General features: G+C 38.8%; 1 protein-coding gene across 9 annotated transcripts in view; it reads right to left on the reverse strand.

The window, feature by feature from the left end:
• The window catches only part of tjp1b (tight junction protein 1b), a 95,132-nt gene that overhangs the window by 66,628 nt on the left and 14,719 nt on the right, over nt 1-13,785 (reverse strand). For 2 of the 9 annotated variants that reach the window (XM_055028789.1, XM_055028747.1), the window contains exon 1: nt 12,437-12,671. The exons of the other annotated variants lie outside the window; for them this stretch is intronic. In XM_055028789.1, coding sequence (XP_054884764.1) covers nt 12,437-12,588 — 152 coding nt within the window. In that variant the 5' untranslated portion in view covers nt 12,589-12,671. Of the gene's footprint in view, nt 1-12,436; nt 12,672-13,785 lie in introns of those variants that run through there. 9 annotated transcript variants of the gene reach the window in all.

The following is a 13,785-nucleotide window of genomic DNA, read 5'->3' on the forward strand; positions in this document are numbered from 1 at the left end:
ACCAACCAACCAACCAACCAACCAACCAACCAACCAACCATCCAACCATCCAACCATCCACCCAACCAACCAACCATCCAACCATCCAACCAACCAACCAACCAACCAACCAACCAACCAACCAACCAACCAACCATCCAACCAACCATCCAACCAACCAACCAACCAACCAACCAACCAACCAACCAACCAACCAACCAACCAACCAACCAACCAACCAACCAACCAAAGAACCGACTGGCCAATTTACTTTCCAGTTTTTGAATATTGTGTTTAAACATTTAATTTGAGCAGGAAGGTAATTTATGTTAACACAATTTGGTTGGATTGTTTCAGTGTAATGAATATTATTAATGGCTCAGTGACTTACTGACCTGTGTGATTAAAATAAAGGTTGGCAAACACCTTATACATTAAATAAACATTAATCATTAATCAAATAGCAGGTGGAGGTGAGCAGTGTACCCAAAATTTCTAGTCAAGTAAAAGTAAAAATTAATTCCTCAAATAAGAGTAAAAAGTAAAAGTCTGCTCAAGTAGCAACTAACTGATCAAACTATAAATCATTTAATATTTTTAAAATTACGCAATTAGATAGATCAAAATATGAAGTTAAATGGAAATTTTATTTTAAGATAGAAAATAAATTGAATATAAAACCTCTGAAACTTTAACAAAAAATGCAGGTTGTCTGGTGAATTTTTGGTTAAAACATGTTTGTTTTTCATTCAGTGGGTAGAAAATCCAGAAATTTTACTCAAGTAAAAGTAGTGACACTTAATGAAATAATAAAATAAAAGTAAAATGTACAGCCTAGTAAAAATAGTCCTAAAAGTACATTTTTTCAAAAAAGTTACTCAAGTAAATGTAGTTAAGCAAATGTGACTAATTACTACCCAAGTCTGATAACAATGAAATGTGGTGCTGGAAAAACTCACCTTAAAGTAGATGTTAATAACTAACTCGCAAAGACTAAAGCAATGACATGAGAAATATTAGCTTCAACACAAATGCATTTAATTTTAAATGGTGAGACAAAAGCGTGTCAAATAGGATTTTACAATTTGTTGTAAGAAATGAGAAACTGCTACTTACTATGTTGAGCTGCAGATTAAACTTGATTCTTATCAGAAAAGGGAACCATTTTTAGTTTATGAACATCTACTGCTTGCTAAATGGATTGCTGGTGGAGTTCATTGTGTTCATTTGGTGCTGTAGTTGGCTCTTATCCAACCAAATAACAAATTAGCATTACCTATACGCTAATAGATGTCCTTTTATATGCTGAGCAGCAGCCGGCAGAGCACCAGAGGTCTGAACATATGAAACATTATGGGACGAAAAGATGAACAGCGATAGTGGAGAAAGAGAAACGCAGCCTCCACTTTTCTATCTGCATTGATTCAATAGCTGCCTGAGGCAGATAGAGTTGCTAGAAATGCAGAGTAAAAGCCTTCAACAATACGTTTGGTCAATTACAGCTGACCTCAGATGGTTCTCATAAACAATTCAGCAAACATGACTAATGAGAAAATCTGCTTGGACTGTATTACAAAGCTGCTGCAGTCCTGCGCATTCACAGGCTGGTTTCTTGGATGTTGATTCTGAGGTGGATTTCAGCCAAAATACCTCGGGCCACAAAAGGCACAACACATCACAGTGCCAGCAACGCCGCCGACTCAGATATAATGTGTGCACTGAATTATTTCATCCTCTCCAACAAATCTGCAGGTATAGTGCGCCTCGCTGGAGATTTGTGACACTGAAATGAAATAGAAATATGACTTTTCACTTAAATTATTTACAGGCTCTGTTAGGCTTTCTCGGATGAAATGCATTTGCTTCCAAATTGTGTCATTTGGAGGCCATTATGGTGGGAAAGGACAGGAGTTTGGGACAAAGACTGTTTGAGAAAGAAAATTTAACATAACGGAATGGAAATCTGTGGTATTTTGTGGCTGAAGTGATTATGGAAATAATCTTCAACTAATTTGGCAATTGATTAACTGTTAACTAGAGTTTACAGACTAAAAAAAACAACATTCAGAGCAGCAATTAATCCAAAGTTTCTTTTCTTCTATGAAAAAGGAATTAAAGTATTTGTTTATTTCAATATTTAATGGATATTGTATGAAAAAAGTTTAAGAAAACATTTGCAGAATTGGCTGATTCTTTTATTCGATCAATCGATCAATCTATAACAAAAATTATAGTTGGTTGCAGCCCTTATATGTTTCTGTATCTAAATGAATAGGATTTTTCAAGGAGTGTCGCAGAGCTACTATTAGCCCTCGATCCAATTAAAATGTATTTCTCTTCAATTTAAATTTTCAAACAATAAAGGAACATTTTAAAAGTGGAGATTATACAGATCAAATAAAATCCAATCAAAAGTATAAAATAAACTTTTGGGAGTTAGACTTTCCAACTTCCAGCAAATGAAAGGAAATCTGAGCATTACAAAAGAAAAAACTGAATGCTTTGACTTTGCCAGTTTCCAGGTTACTCAAAAGCATAAATGTCTTTTAGAGCAACAGTTAGGATAATAAAATATATTTTACTTTGCGCAAACATATGGTAAAGGTGTAAAAGAGGCAATATAACATTGATTAAAACCACTAATGTAAAGTTTTGTGCTTGTACAGCTATTGTTGTTTTCCTGGGGCCCACTGTAAACTGAGACTAAAGGTACTGATTGCTTATTATTAATCCATTTAAAAAAAATCCAAACTATCTCTTTAATCTGCAGTCAGCAGACGGTTAGCTAAGTGCTGTGCTAATATTTTGTTTTAGTTTGTTGACCACAAAATGTACACACCCCAAATATAATAAATTTGCATTGAGCCCATTTGAGGCAATAAATGTAGAAACCACTTTTTGCTGCAACTGCTGCTGCAAATCTAATGTGGGATGTCTCTAAATTGGCACATCTAGAGATTGAAATGTCTGCTCACTTTTACAAAACAGATCAATCTCAGTGAGATTATGTGGTCAGTGTCTGTGGACAAGATTTGTCGCAGATTTTCAATTATATCTGGACATTGACTGCGCCATTTTCACACATAAACATGCTTTTATCTGCACCAGTCTATTGCAGCTCTGCCAGTATGACTGAGTGAAATGTGAATCACCACAACAGTCCAAGTTATTTTTCAGCCTTCTAGCAGGATTTCTTCCAGGTTTCGACTCGTTTTCAGTTCATCCGTCTTCCCATCCACTCTGACCAGCTTCTCTGTTCCTGCCACAGCATTCAGTGAGTTTCACTGTGGGGATGATGTGTGTTCAAGGTGATTTGCAGTGGAATTTTTCCACCACACACCATGAAAAATATGCTTCTTGAATTTCCTTTTTTTTTAAAGGTTTTATTGGCTCTAGTCGTCTTTATTTGATAGTGAATTGACAGGAAAGTGGGTGATGAGATAAAGGGGACGACATGCGGCAAAGGTCACCAGGCCGGGAGTTGGAACTTGTGACGGCCGCATGGAAAACTCAGGCCTCCATATGAGGGGTTGTGCTTAACCCCTGCACCACCACAGGATCCTTACATTTTCTGAACAAAATCATTCTTAGATAATAAGATAATAATTTGCCTATTTTGAGATATTTTAGCTCGCTTCAAATCCCCGCCCCCTAACTCAACGTTTACACTCGCAAGTGAAGATGGCTCCTAACAGACGCGCAATTATACAACCGTACATCTTTGAAATTTGCACAAATGCAACAAGAGGTTTCTAAATTGTAAGTTAACAACAAAACACTTGTCTTTTCCAGCAGCCATTGTACAGCAGCTGACCAAACATGCTGGAGTTCTGGTAGCTAGGTGACGGACTGGGTTCTGCTGGGGTTGCAACGGAAACAGCGCAGTGCCCTCAACAATAAGCAGATTTTTGAAACGGGCCACTTTCCAGACATCAAAAAAACATGAACTTACTCCCTAAAGAACAACTGAGTGGTTTTGGGGCTGATTTAAAGACACTGGAGACGCAAATGGAAGAATAAAAATGTGCAAAATATGAATGTTGCGTAATAGATCATAGCTGATACGTTCTTACCTTCTCCCACATGTTTGCCGCCTTCCTTGCCCGAGAAAAACCACAAAACCCATTCAAACACACTGACGTATATACAGGAGTATAGCTGGACTCTGTCTAAACATTGAAAACGTACAAGTTATATTATCTCCTCTTCTATTTGTTTGGTTTAACAGAGATGATTTGTATCTTTTGCAAGTCTTTGCTTTCACTCTTTTATTCTTATCTCTTGACATTCACAAAACAAGCAAAAGAATATTTCCATATATGTGAAAAGTGCTGCTTTCATGAAACTGACAGAACAGCTTCCAGGTCTGCACACGTTTAAGCTCATGTCAGACCAGTGTTAATGCTGGGAATAAATTAGTCTCGTCTGCGACGGCCGTACACGCAGCCTCAGCCTTTAATCTGCTGCCTGGTTTTTCTGAGCATCTTGATCGCTCCGTGGGTGGTCTCATACCAAAACAAGACTCTGTTTTTCCTCCCCGATATAAAAGGACTTCCCATCGCCTTTTGGGTTTAATCTGTAATTTTGCTTCTTATTTTAACTGTTATTTCCTTCGAACCATAACAAATTAAACACTGACCGACATATTTGATGTGCATTCATAATTTTGATGATGGCACTCGTCCAATAATGCTTGTTACTGGTTTTCTAAATTGTGGACTGCATGGGGTATTCTATGTGTTTGTATTTTTATGATGCGAAGCATTTCACTGCTCATTGGGAACTATTGCTCTGTAGTTTGTTTAGAGTTATTTATGGTATTTTATTTAACGTATGAAGCTGCTGATCTTGATTTTCTCTCTTTGCTACAAAGTAATGTTACAGTTATCAATTGAATGATAGTCTCCGAAAGTGATATTTATATATGTACTTATTGTCATTTCTGTTGAAGATGAGGTTTACTATGCTGAATAATGACACATATATAATAATTGGCACCTGTTTTTTCACTGGGGAAAAGTGGCTGGATGGATGCTAATCTTCTCTCTCGTTAGAGCGTGTCTGTCGTGAAATCAACCTGCTGGACGTGAGGCGAACGAAGAGCGGCTACATGTGAACAAAGGAAAACCACCTGAGAAGCTAATGAAATCAGATCAATGCAGAAACCTGATGGCCAGATTACCACAACAGAGTTTAATAAGGTTGCTCACCGATAAGGCTGAGCAGAAGCCTGGTGCTCACACAAAGGCAGGGCGGGGAACACATTGATCAGCTGCAGGACTTTATGCTGTCCCTCAGGCTGTCTTAGAGGAGCTATCAGCTAAGATTAGCTCAAGCAATTATGGCTGCTGCTTAATCAGCAGCTCAATACGCAATGTTATGCTTCATTCCTTCCAACTTGGTCGCTGCTAGTACCACATTTAACAGGGGGGAGCAATCCAGAGGGCTTTTCTGCAGCATAAACACTAAAACATGTCAAGAGAAATGAAGCAGAAGGGCGGCACAATAATTATTTAGGAGGAAAAGTGCATCTGAAAAACATAACAAAAGCAAAATAGACTTGTTGTAATCTCCTTGCAGGCTTGCAACAGAGTGTAAAGTTCATTAAATTAGGTTAAACCAACTCTCGGGCTGTGTGCAAAAAAAAAAAAAAAAAAAAGAAAAGGGATTGGCTTTTTAAGACTGCAGGCGAGAGGAACATCTGTTTGGAAGGAGCACGCCTAATTTAGAGAGCTGCTGCCGCTACTCTGCCTTTATCAAAGGCAAGCAGAGCCGCTCTGCTTCTAATGAGCGTCGCATGTGGCACACATATAAAACCCGGTGGGTGAAAGGTGCAAGTGTTGAGGCAGAGCAGTGCGAAATCTCAACGCCACACAGTGAGAGGGCGGCAGCGCGAGAAGCTGCTGGCACCATTTGACCAGACATGGAGCAGAGTTATCCCTGCAATCAATTAAAAATGAATACATAGCATCCAAAGAAGGAGGAAGCTCTGTCTTTTTACTCTATTCGTGTCTTACGTACGCACAAAAATATGCCTGAATGATGCAATTAGGACGTCATACATGGAGTCTTTGCTCATCTGCGAAAGGAAGATGGTGAGAGAGTAAAAAAAAAAAGATTTTTTGCCAATGGCCAAATGAGTTGATTTTGACTTGTGAAGTCATTGTTTAACAGAAAGCAATAAAATACAAAAAAGGGACAAAAATGTGCTTAATTTATGCATTACTTTGCAGCTATCTTATGCAGTAATCCTAATAAATTTTGCATAGCTTCTATTTTGTATTCTGGGCTTCAAAATATAAGAATATTAGAGTTTAGATATGCCACACTTATTAGCTGACTTTTTCCTGTGTTTTGGTATTCAGTATTCTCCACTCAATCCCTTCAGCTGTCTTTAACTAATCACCTGTTTCTCATCAAGTAATCAACCTTACAGGTATTTAACTCATTGTCTTCATCCACATCTGAGCCAACAAGTTCCTGCAAAAATACCTGTATCAGTGGTTTGTCCAAACATTTTGCACTGAGGGCCAAAACGCCAAAGCTGAAAGCATTTGGGGGTCAAATTATTCCTTTTTTTCCCAATTAAAAACTTTGTGCACAGCAATAAGTAAAATATTTTATGTTTGCCTGCAAGGAAGTTATATTTTCTTCTCCAACCTTTCTCTTGCTTAGCCAAATGTAATGGATAAGTGTGACAAAGTCTGTTTTAGAGTAAAAACTTAAAATAAAATAAAGACTAAGTAAACAAAGCTTATTTAAGCTGTGCTTAACATTTTCCTTCAAAGACACTCGCCACAAAAAGTCTCAGATGGCCAAATTTGTGCCATTCTTGGACTGCGGTCAAAATTAATCTGAGAATCACAAATGGCCCCTGCGCCACCCTTTGGACACCCCTGACTGATATCTATTGGTTTCACTGCACCATAAAAACCATTCAGGATCCTTCGGTGGAAAAACTGTAAAATGCTAATTTCAAATTTCTTGCAGAGAAAAGATAAAGGAGGATTCCTTCAGGTATTTAGATATTTTTATCAGTTTTGTCCTCTACAAACTGTCACAAAGTGTGAGTTTATGCTGCGTTTGATGCAGACGCCAGTTTTTAGTCCATCAGTCGACCGTCTGTTTGCCCCCAGGCTGTGCTGTAGTTACAGGGCCTCTCGACACGCTGACCTCTGGATATCCACACATGACCTCGGTGTACAAGTCGACATCACAGCACATTCATGTCATCGCGCTCCCTCTGGGTTTTGGCCAAATTTACTTGTATCGTGCGGGGACTGGTGAGTTAATAATGTTTCAGCTGCTCTCGGGGTTTGACATGAAAGAAAAAGATGATTTTTGATTAAAAAGTTTGGTTCTTACTCTGCTAGCGATGAGAATTTCCGTTCAGATAAACGTCAGTGGAAACATTGTGATGAATCAAAGAAAAAAAAAAAGTTAAATTTGCAGTATTTAGCAACAGTTTGGCAGATATAGTTTGTCACAATTAATATGGTTCTGGGTGAAATCAACCATTTATGATAACACTTTGGCATTTTAGCCCCTTATGCTTAATTACATTTTTTCATATACTTAGGGGGAAAAAATGTGAGCAAAAAAATGTGTTCCCCAGATATAAGTAGCTGTAAATGTACATCAGTTCCAGTGATTGCCAGTTGACAATCAGAAACTAAGCTTTCCAAATGAACCTACATAACCACAACCAGTTGATTATTTTCTAGATTAGAGAAAATTATTTTAAATTATTGCTTATCAAAGCAGGTAAAATGGAGAACATCAGGGAACAAAATGTTCCCTAAAGGAGAAAAGAAACTGCTATTGGTGCAAAATGTTCTGTGAGGCACTGAAAAAAAAATTAAAAGTATAACATTTTGAAGGGGTGAAATATAAAGCATCTGTATTGACCTTAAACCAGACTGAAACAACTAGACACATCATATGAGACCTTGAATAGATTAGGATTGGTCTAAAGTCTGTAAAGAATGTGTTTTTTTTCTCTCTTTTTTTATTCTATTTTTTTTACATTTGTGCACAAAATCATTACATGAGATTCTACTTAGTTTTGGCTATTTTCAGCTCCTTTGAGAGTGTCTTGTCACTATAAATCTAAATAAGAATAAGCTCCTGCAGGCTGCGGCGTGAGAATGGCTGCAAATGGATGCACAATTATACAGGTGCACGTCTTTGAAAAGCAAAAGCGGAGCCTCCTGCACAACCAACAAGAATGTAGCAAGTTGTTTCTGATTGGTTAAGTCAACAACCAAACACTTATCTTTTCCAGCAGCCATACGGTGGTAAAAACCGGCTGACCAAATGTGCTGGCGCTCAGCTTGGGTTGCCGAACGCTGCCCGTCACCTAGCAACCTGGTTGCTAGGTAACCAGCTGGGTTGTTTTTGAAGCTGCTCCTCTTCCAGACGGCAGAAAATACTAACGTATTGCTTTAAACAGGTTGGTTGTTTCTGAGCAGTTCCTAGAAGCAGGAGAGATGTATAAAAAGATGCAAAATGTGAACTTTGAATAATCCCACTTTAACAAATGTGTAATGCATTTCTCCACACAGTATGAAACAAAACACCAGTTAAGGATCTAAAGCCTCATGCAAAATGTATCCTCAAAAACCTTTGACCAGGGTCACAGCTCTTCACTCAACCCATTAAAAGTTTTCTACTTAACAAGCTTGGCCCTTTTGTATTAGCACATTGCTGATGGAACGAAACAGCCTCTTTGAAAATAAGCTTGATTATGGAGATGGAAGGCTGAAAACACCAATAAGAGCTGACACGTGAAAGGAGCCCCCAGTTTCTGTGAAACCCCTTATCTTCTTCTCGAAGGGCAATTAGGCTAATAAGACGACGACGAAAGAATACGACCAGCCAAGGAGACTGAAAGCTAATAAGCTACGTGTGATAAGCCTCTGACCCCCTGCTGAGGTGACAGAAACATTTTGACTTCACAGTGTTGAGTTTTTTTAAAGGCGATGATCAGAATTTATAAAAGACAATCACTCTAAACCTAGAAAAAAAACTAGAAATCTTAATTTATTCACACATTTCTAGTTTGTTTATGTATATACGCCTTTCATAGTTTACAAGTTCTTCTGTTTAAAAGTAAAACCGTTTTTGTCGGTTCGATTTTTACTGAGACTGAAAAATGTAAATATACAGAATAAAAAAAAATCATATAAATTCAAAAAGAAAGCTGAATGTTTAAAACTTAGTTATGCAGACAATAACTAAACTTCTCACAGAGTTTTTCTCAATTTTTTTTGCATTAAATGTTGAAAAAATGCATTATGAGGTTGCGGTGCTTCTGGGGTTAGCTTGGTTATCTAGCAATTTGGCAAATCCAACTGTAAAATCGTTGAGTTTGATCTGAAATGAGAGTTGGCTGCAAACGGCTGATATGTAAACCGCTGTAGAGACCTCTCTTCATTTCATATTGTTTGAATCCAGATTAGTTGGCGGTAAAACCAGCTGACTAGGTAACAGCGCCGTGCCTGTTGATTATGACTTAAGGATTGGGAGGTTTTGCAAATGGCTCATTTTCCAGACACCAATAAAACATTGCCAAAGAGACGGCAGGTGGTTTTAGAAGCAGTTGTGACCAAAATGGAAGCATCAAAACATGCAGAATGTGAATTTTTATAACAGGTCTCCTTTGTTGTCACCAACTTCTTTGCATTTACAAAGAAGCAAATTATTTTCTTTCAGGGTCAGGTATTGTCTCCTCTTAGCCTTTTGTGCCATCATTCCTTCTTTTTTTTTTTTGGATGTTCAACACTAGACGTTTTTGGGTAGAAAAACAGGATAGGACATTTTGTACTGAGCATTCATCCTTACAGGAAGACTTTTTGTACCCACTCTGACAACCAATGGATTGAAGCTATTTTCTAAAATTCACTCAGTCTAATAAAATTAAGTGTATCTATGTGTCTCCAGTAAATAATATCTAACTGGAGAACATTACAGAGAATTGTTTTGGTGTTTTATTCAGCTGAAGTCAGCAGAAGATCAGTGATCGTACGTTCAGTGGCAATTCTAGACTAAAATTACCAGGATGGAGTCAGTGTGATTTCATGGCGGCACCAAACAAAATGATGAAAAAAGAGAACAAACAAACAAAACAAAAAAATCATGGCAATGTTATCAAGTAATCCACAAAGCCAAAGATACTTGTTGCTCTGCAGCTGCGGTTTGCAGATCCCTGATGAAAACTGTGGTACAAGCAACAATTTAATGTGAGATTTAAGCATTTCAGTTACTATTTTTTTCATTACTTCCAAAAGTACTTAACTACAAACATTGAGTGACTATTACCTAATTGTTTAGGCCTAATGGGTGCAAAACAGAGGAGCATTCTGCATGTGTAGAACAGTTGTGCAAATTAACAAGCTTTTATTTTTACCGGAAATGGAAGCAGGAAGTGATGCACCACCAATGATTTTCCAGAGTGAAGGCGCTTCTCTAACATGAGCCACGATCAAAAGATGCAAAATCCACTTTATGACCCTTTAAATCATCATCATGATGTGTGAGATGGTAGCATGAAGAGAATTACAGAGATGAGCTACAAGGGAAGTAAGGGATGGAAGCAGTCCGCCAACAATTATCTTCCTGTGTGAAACATGAACTGAGCATGTAAAACATTTCCTATCCTGTTTGTTACTCTGACACAAAACAAAAAAAAATACAAAAGCAAAAATATTATAGAAATGTAAGTGAATGCTACATTTCCATAATGTAGCTTGTAATCAAACTGCTACTCTTAATGGACCATGTTCTGATTGCTGATGAAGCATCCCATCGTGTCAATGATACAAGTTTAAATATTTATTAGGTTTTTTTAACCGACCGCTGGAGACGGTGGTGAAAAACTGCTATGATGTTTCAGAGATCCAGATCAGTTTCTGCTTCCTGAACGACTTGTTCTGGATTTAAACTCAATGAAGGAAACAAGACGCTTATAAACTGATAACAGAACTTCACAAATCCTGAGCTGCTTTTTAAGGCATTAAAGGAACATTAAGTGCTGATTTCTGGGTTCGTTTTTACTTGGGGTTCCCGTCTTTTGACCATTTGTGCTTTTTAGCTCTACATCATATGTGTCAAACTCAAGGCCTGGGGGCCAAACTCAGTCCGCCACAACTTTTTATGTGGCCCCCTAGATTCAAATCACCAAGTTACGTCCTTCAGTCCCTCCATTTGCTTTGCAGAAATTCATGCAAGATCAATCTTTGGTGTAACTGAGTTTATTGAAAATTTTGTCCAAAATCAGTGCATAACAAGGGGCTAAAGTGATGCAAACTCCCACCTGCAGGTGGCAGGATTTTTTTACTTCTGCAACACTTCTTCCTCAGCCTTACTTCTGTTATCAATACAGAGTAACAAAAGTCACATTTAAAGTCATACATAAGCACAAATATTACTTTTTTTTTTTGCAAATATGTCTAAATTCTAGGACTTGTTTAAATTTAAGATCTTGTTGAAATCTATTTATTTATATTCAAACAGTTTATTAATGGTTTTCATCAATACATTCTGGCACAAACAGCCTTTGAGGACATTCATGGTACAAAATGAACTTGATCATTAATTAGCTCACATTTATCTTGTAAAAAGCAGATGCTAAAATTTCCATGAAAGCTTGTCTAGGCACTATGTCACTGCTGGGTTTGGGTTCGAGATGTGATGATAACTGTAAAGCCACTCAGACAATGAAGCCATGTCTCGGCGATCTGTGTGTAAATCACTGTCAGGGCGCCGCTGAGTCCTAATTAACCGTCTTTGCTTTCAAACAAGATAGTAATCCAGCTACAATTAGGGATCCAGTGTCACACACGTCGCGGCAATCCGCTTTACAGTGAAGAAGAGGAGTAAGAGGGGAAAGCTGCCTCCAAGTAAACAAACAGACAAGGCCACAGAAGTAGAGTGAAAGGTGGAGACTGCATTACAAGTGGAGTAATGAGGACACTGGTGTGGTGGACAGACAGGACACAAACACATGCTGGAGGCAGAGTGATGTTTATTACAGACACAGAAATGAGGAGATGACGTTTCATGCTTTAGTTTTTATTAATCAGTCACAGTGAAGGGGGGGATGAGGCAGGAAGAGCTGAACACATGAAGTTATGAAGCGACCAAACAATGAATGAGTACATGGCTTCACCCCTACTACACCCAACTTTATAAACTGACGGAGAGCACTCATGCACAAGCACACGGCGTAGGTGTGATGGTTGCAACACGGTGCAGCAGGCTGGCTGCAGTGCCTGATAGGAGGAGTATTATGTCATTCCACAGAATGAGCCGGCTACATTTTCCTTTTCTTCCCCCCTTTTTTTCTCGGCTCACCATATTTTGAAGGCGAACGACACACCGCCAACTCCACCTACCCTCCAACCAAACCTGCATCATCATCATCATCATCATCACCACCAAGATTCATCATACTCACCACATTCGCTTCCTGGGTGGAAGACAATGTTCTTTGTTGACAGCGGTCACCCCCAGAGCCAGCTGCATAACAGTAATGTATTTCTGGTAATTCACCATGGTACTGTCCACCGCTACTAAAAATCCAACCCAAAGAAAAGCGCAGGTGATCATATATTTCTCTATTCCTCCTTGGCATCCGCCTCCGCTGCGTCTTCCGCGCTCAGCATCACAACGCCATTTCCAGCGCTGAAGGACTGACAGTGAAAACACTCCCCAAGGAGCTGAGCGAAAGGTGCCGTACCGCTGCGACCCATGTCTGCAATGACACGCTGCTGGCCGGGCTCTAGCGCTCGCAACCGGACCGCCGATCCATTCGATTGGTTATTTATCAGCGTGCAGTTGAGGTGTGTTTTTTTCTTTTTTTTTCTTTTTTGGTAATATATATTTACATATATATATATATAGCCTATATATAAAAAAATAATGCACACGGTCAGGATTTGGACATTATCTCCTTCCTCCTGCCTCCTCCCTCCCTCCTAGCCAAGGTTGGAAACACTCTCTTAAAAACGCTGCAGCGTCCAGGCATCCGCGCGCGCGCGTGGGTGCGTGGAGGAGAAGGAGGGGGAGGCGCGCGCACGCGTGTGTTTGTGCGTGTGTGTACAGTGTAGCCAGGGGGAGGAGGAAGAGGAGGAGGAGGAGCGAGGAAGAGCGGGAGGCTGTACTATCTGTTCGGAAAGCCCAAAGTTTGCCTAAATAAATCACGCCGCGCCTCTCCTTTGGAGACGCTCGGTGTTATGCAATAGTTCCCGGAAGCAGGGGAAGCTGCAACAGGGGCGTAGCTAGAAACTCAGATCTCCCTGAGCACCTCGGTCCCCTCTGTGTGAGGGATTATAAGAGCCAGCTGGAGAAAAATTAAATTAAGGAAGAAGGTTTTTTTTTTTGTGTTGTTGTTGCACGTATTGCAAGATTAAAGTTGAAATAACTAAATTAAAGAAAACATATTTTCAGCTGTTTGTATTTTGTTTTTATACAACAACACAATAATAGTAAAATGCAAATATTTTGTTGTGTTTGCAAAGTCCAAACAAGAGTTGGGTTGTAAATCAGTTACATTCAGTCAATTACATTTTCTTGAGTAATGTTTTTTTTTTTTAAATTACTGTCAGGAGTATTTTTACTGCGCTGTACTTTTTAATCTTACTTGAGTAATTTTTATAATGAAGTATTGCTACTTTTACTTGAGTAATACTTCAGCATTTTCTACCCACTCAATGAAAAACAAAACCAAAAATTCACCAGCCTACACATAGCAGTTCCGCCGTAGTGTAAATGCAATTTTTCCCAGATACACAACAAAAAACCCCG

Source organism: Poeciliopsis prolifica, unplaced genomic scaffold (genome assembly GCF_027474105.1).
Source record: "Poeciliopsis prolifica strain line A6 unplaced genomic scaffold, Auburn_PproV2 SCAFFOLD001, whole genome shotgun sequence".
Classification (NCBI taxonomy): Eukaryota; Metazoa; Chordata; class Actinopteri; order Cyprinodontiformes; family Poeciliidae; genus Poeciliopsis; species Poeciliopsis prolifica.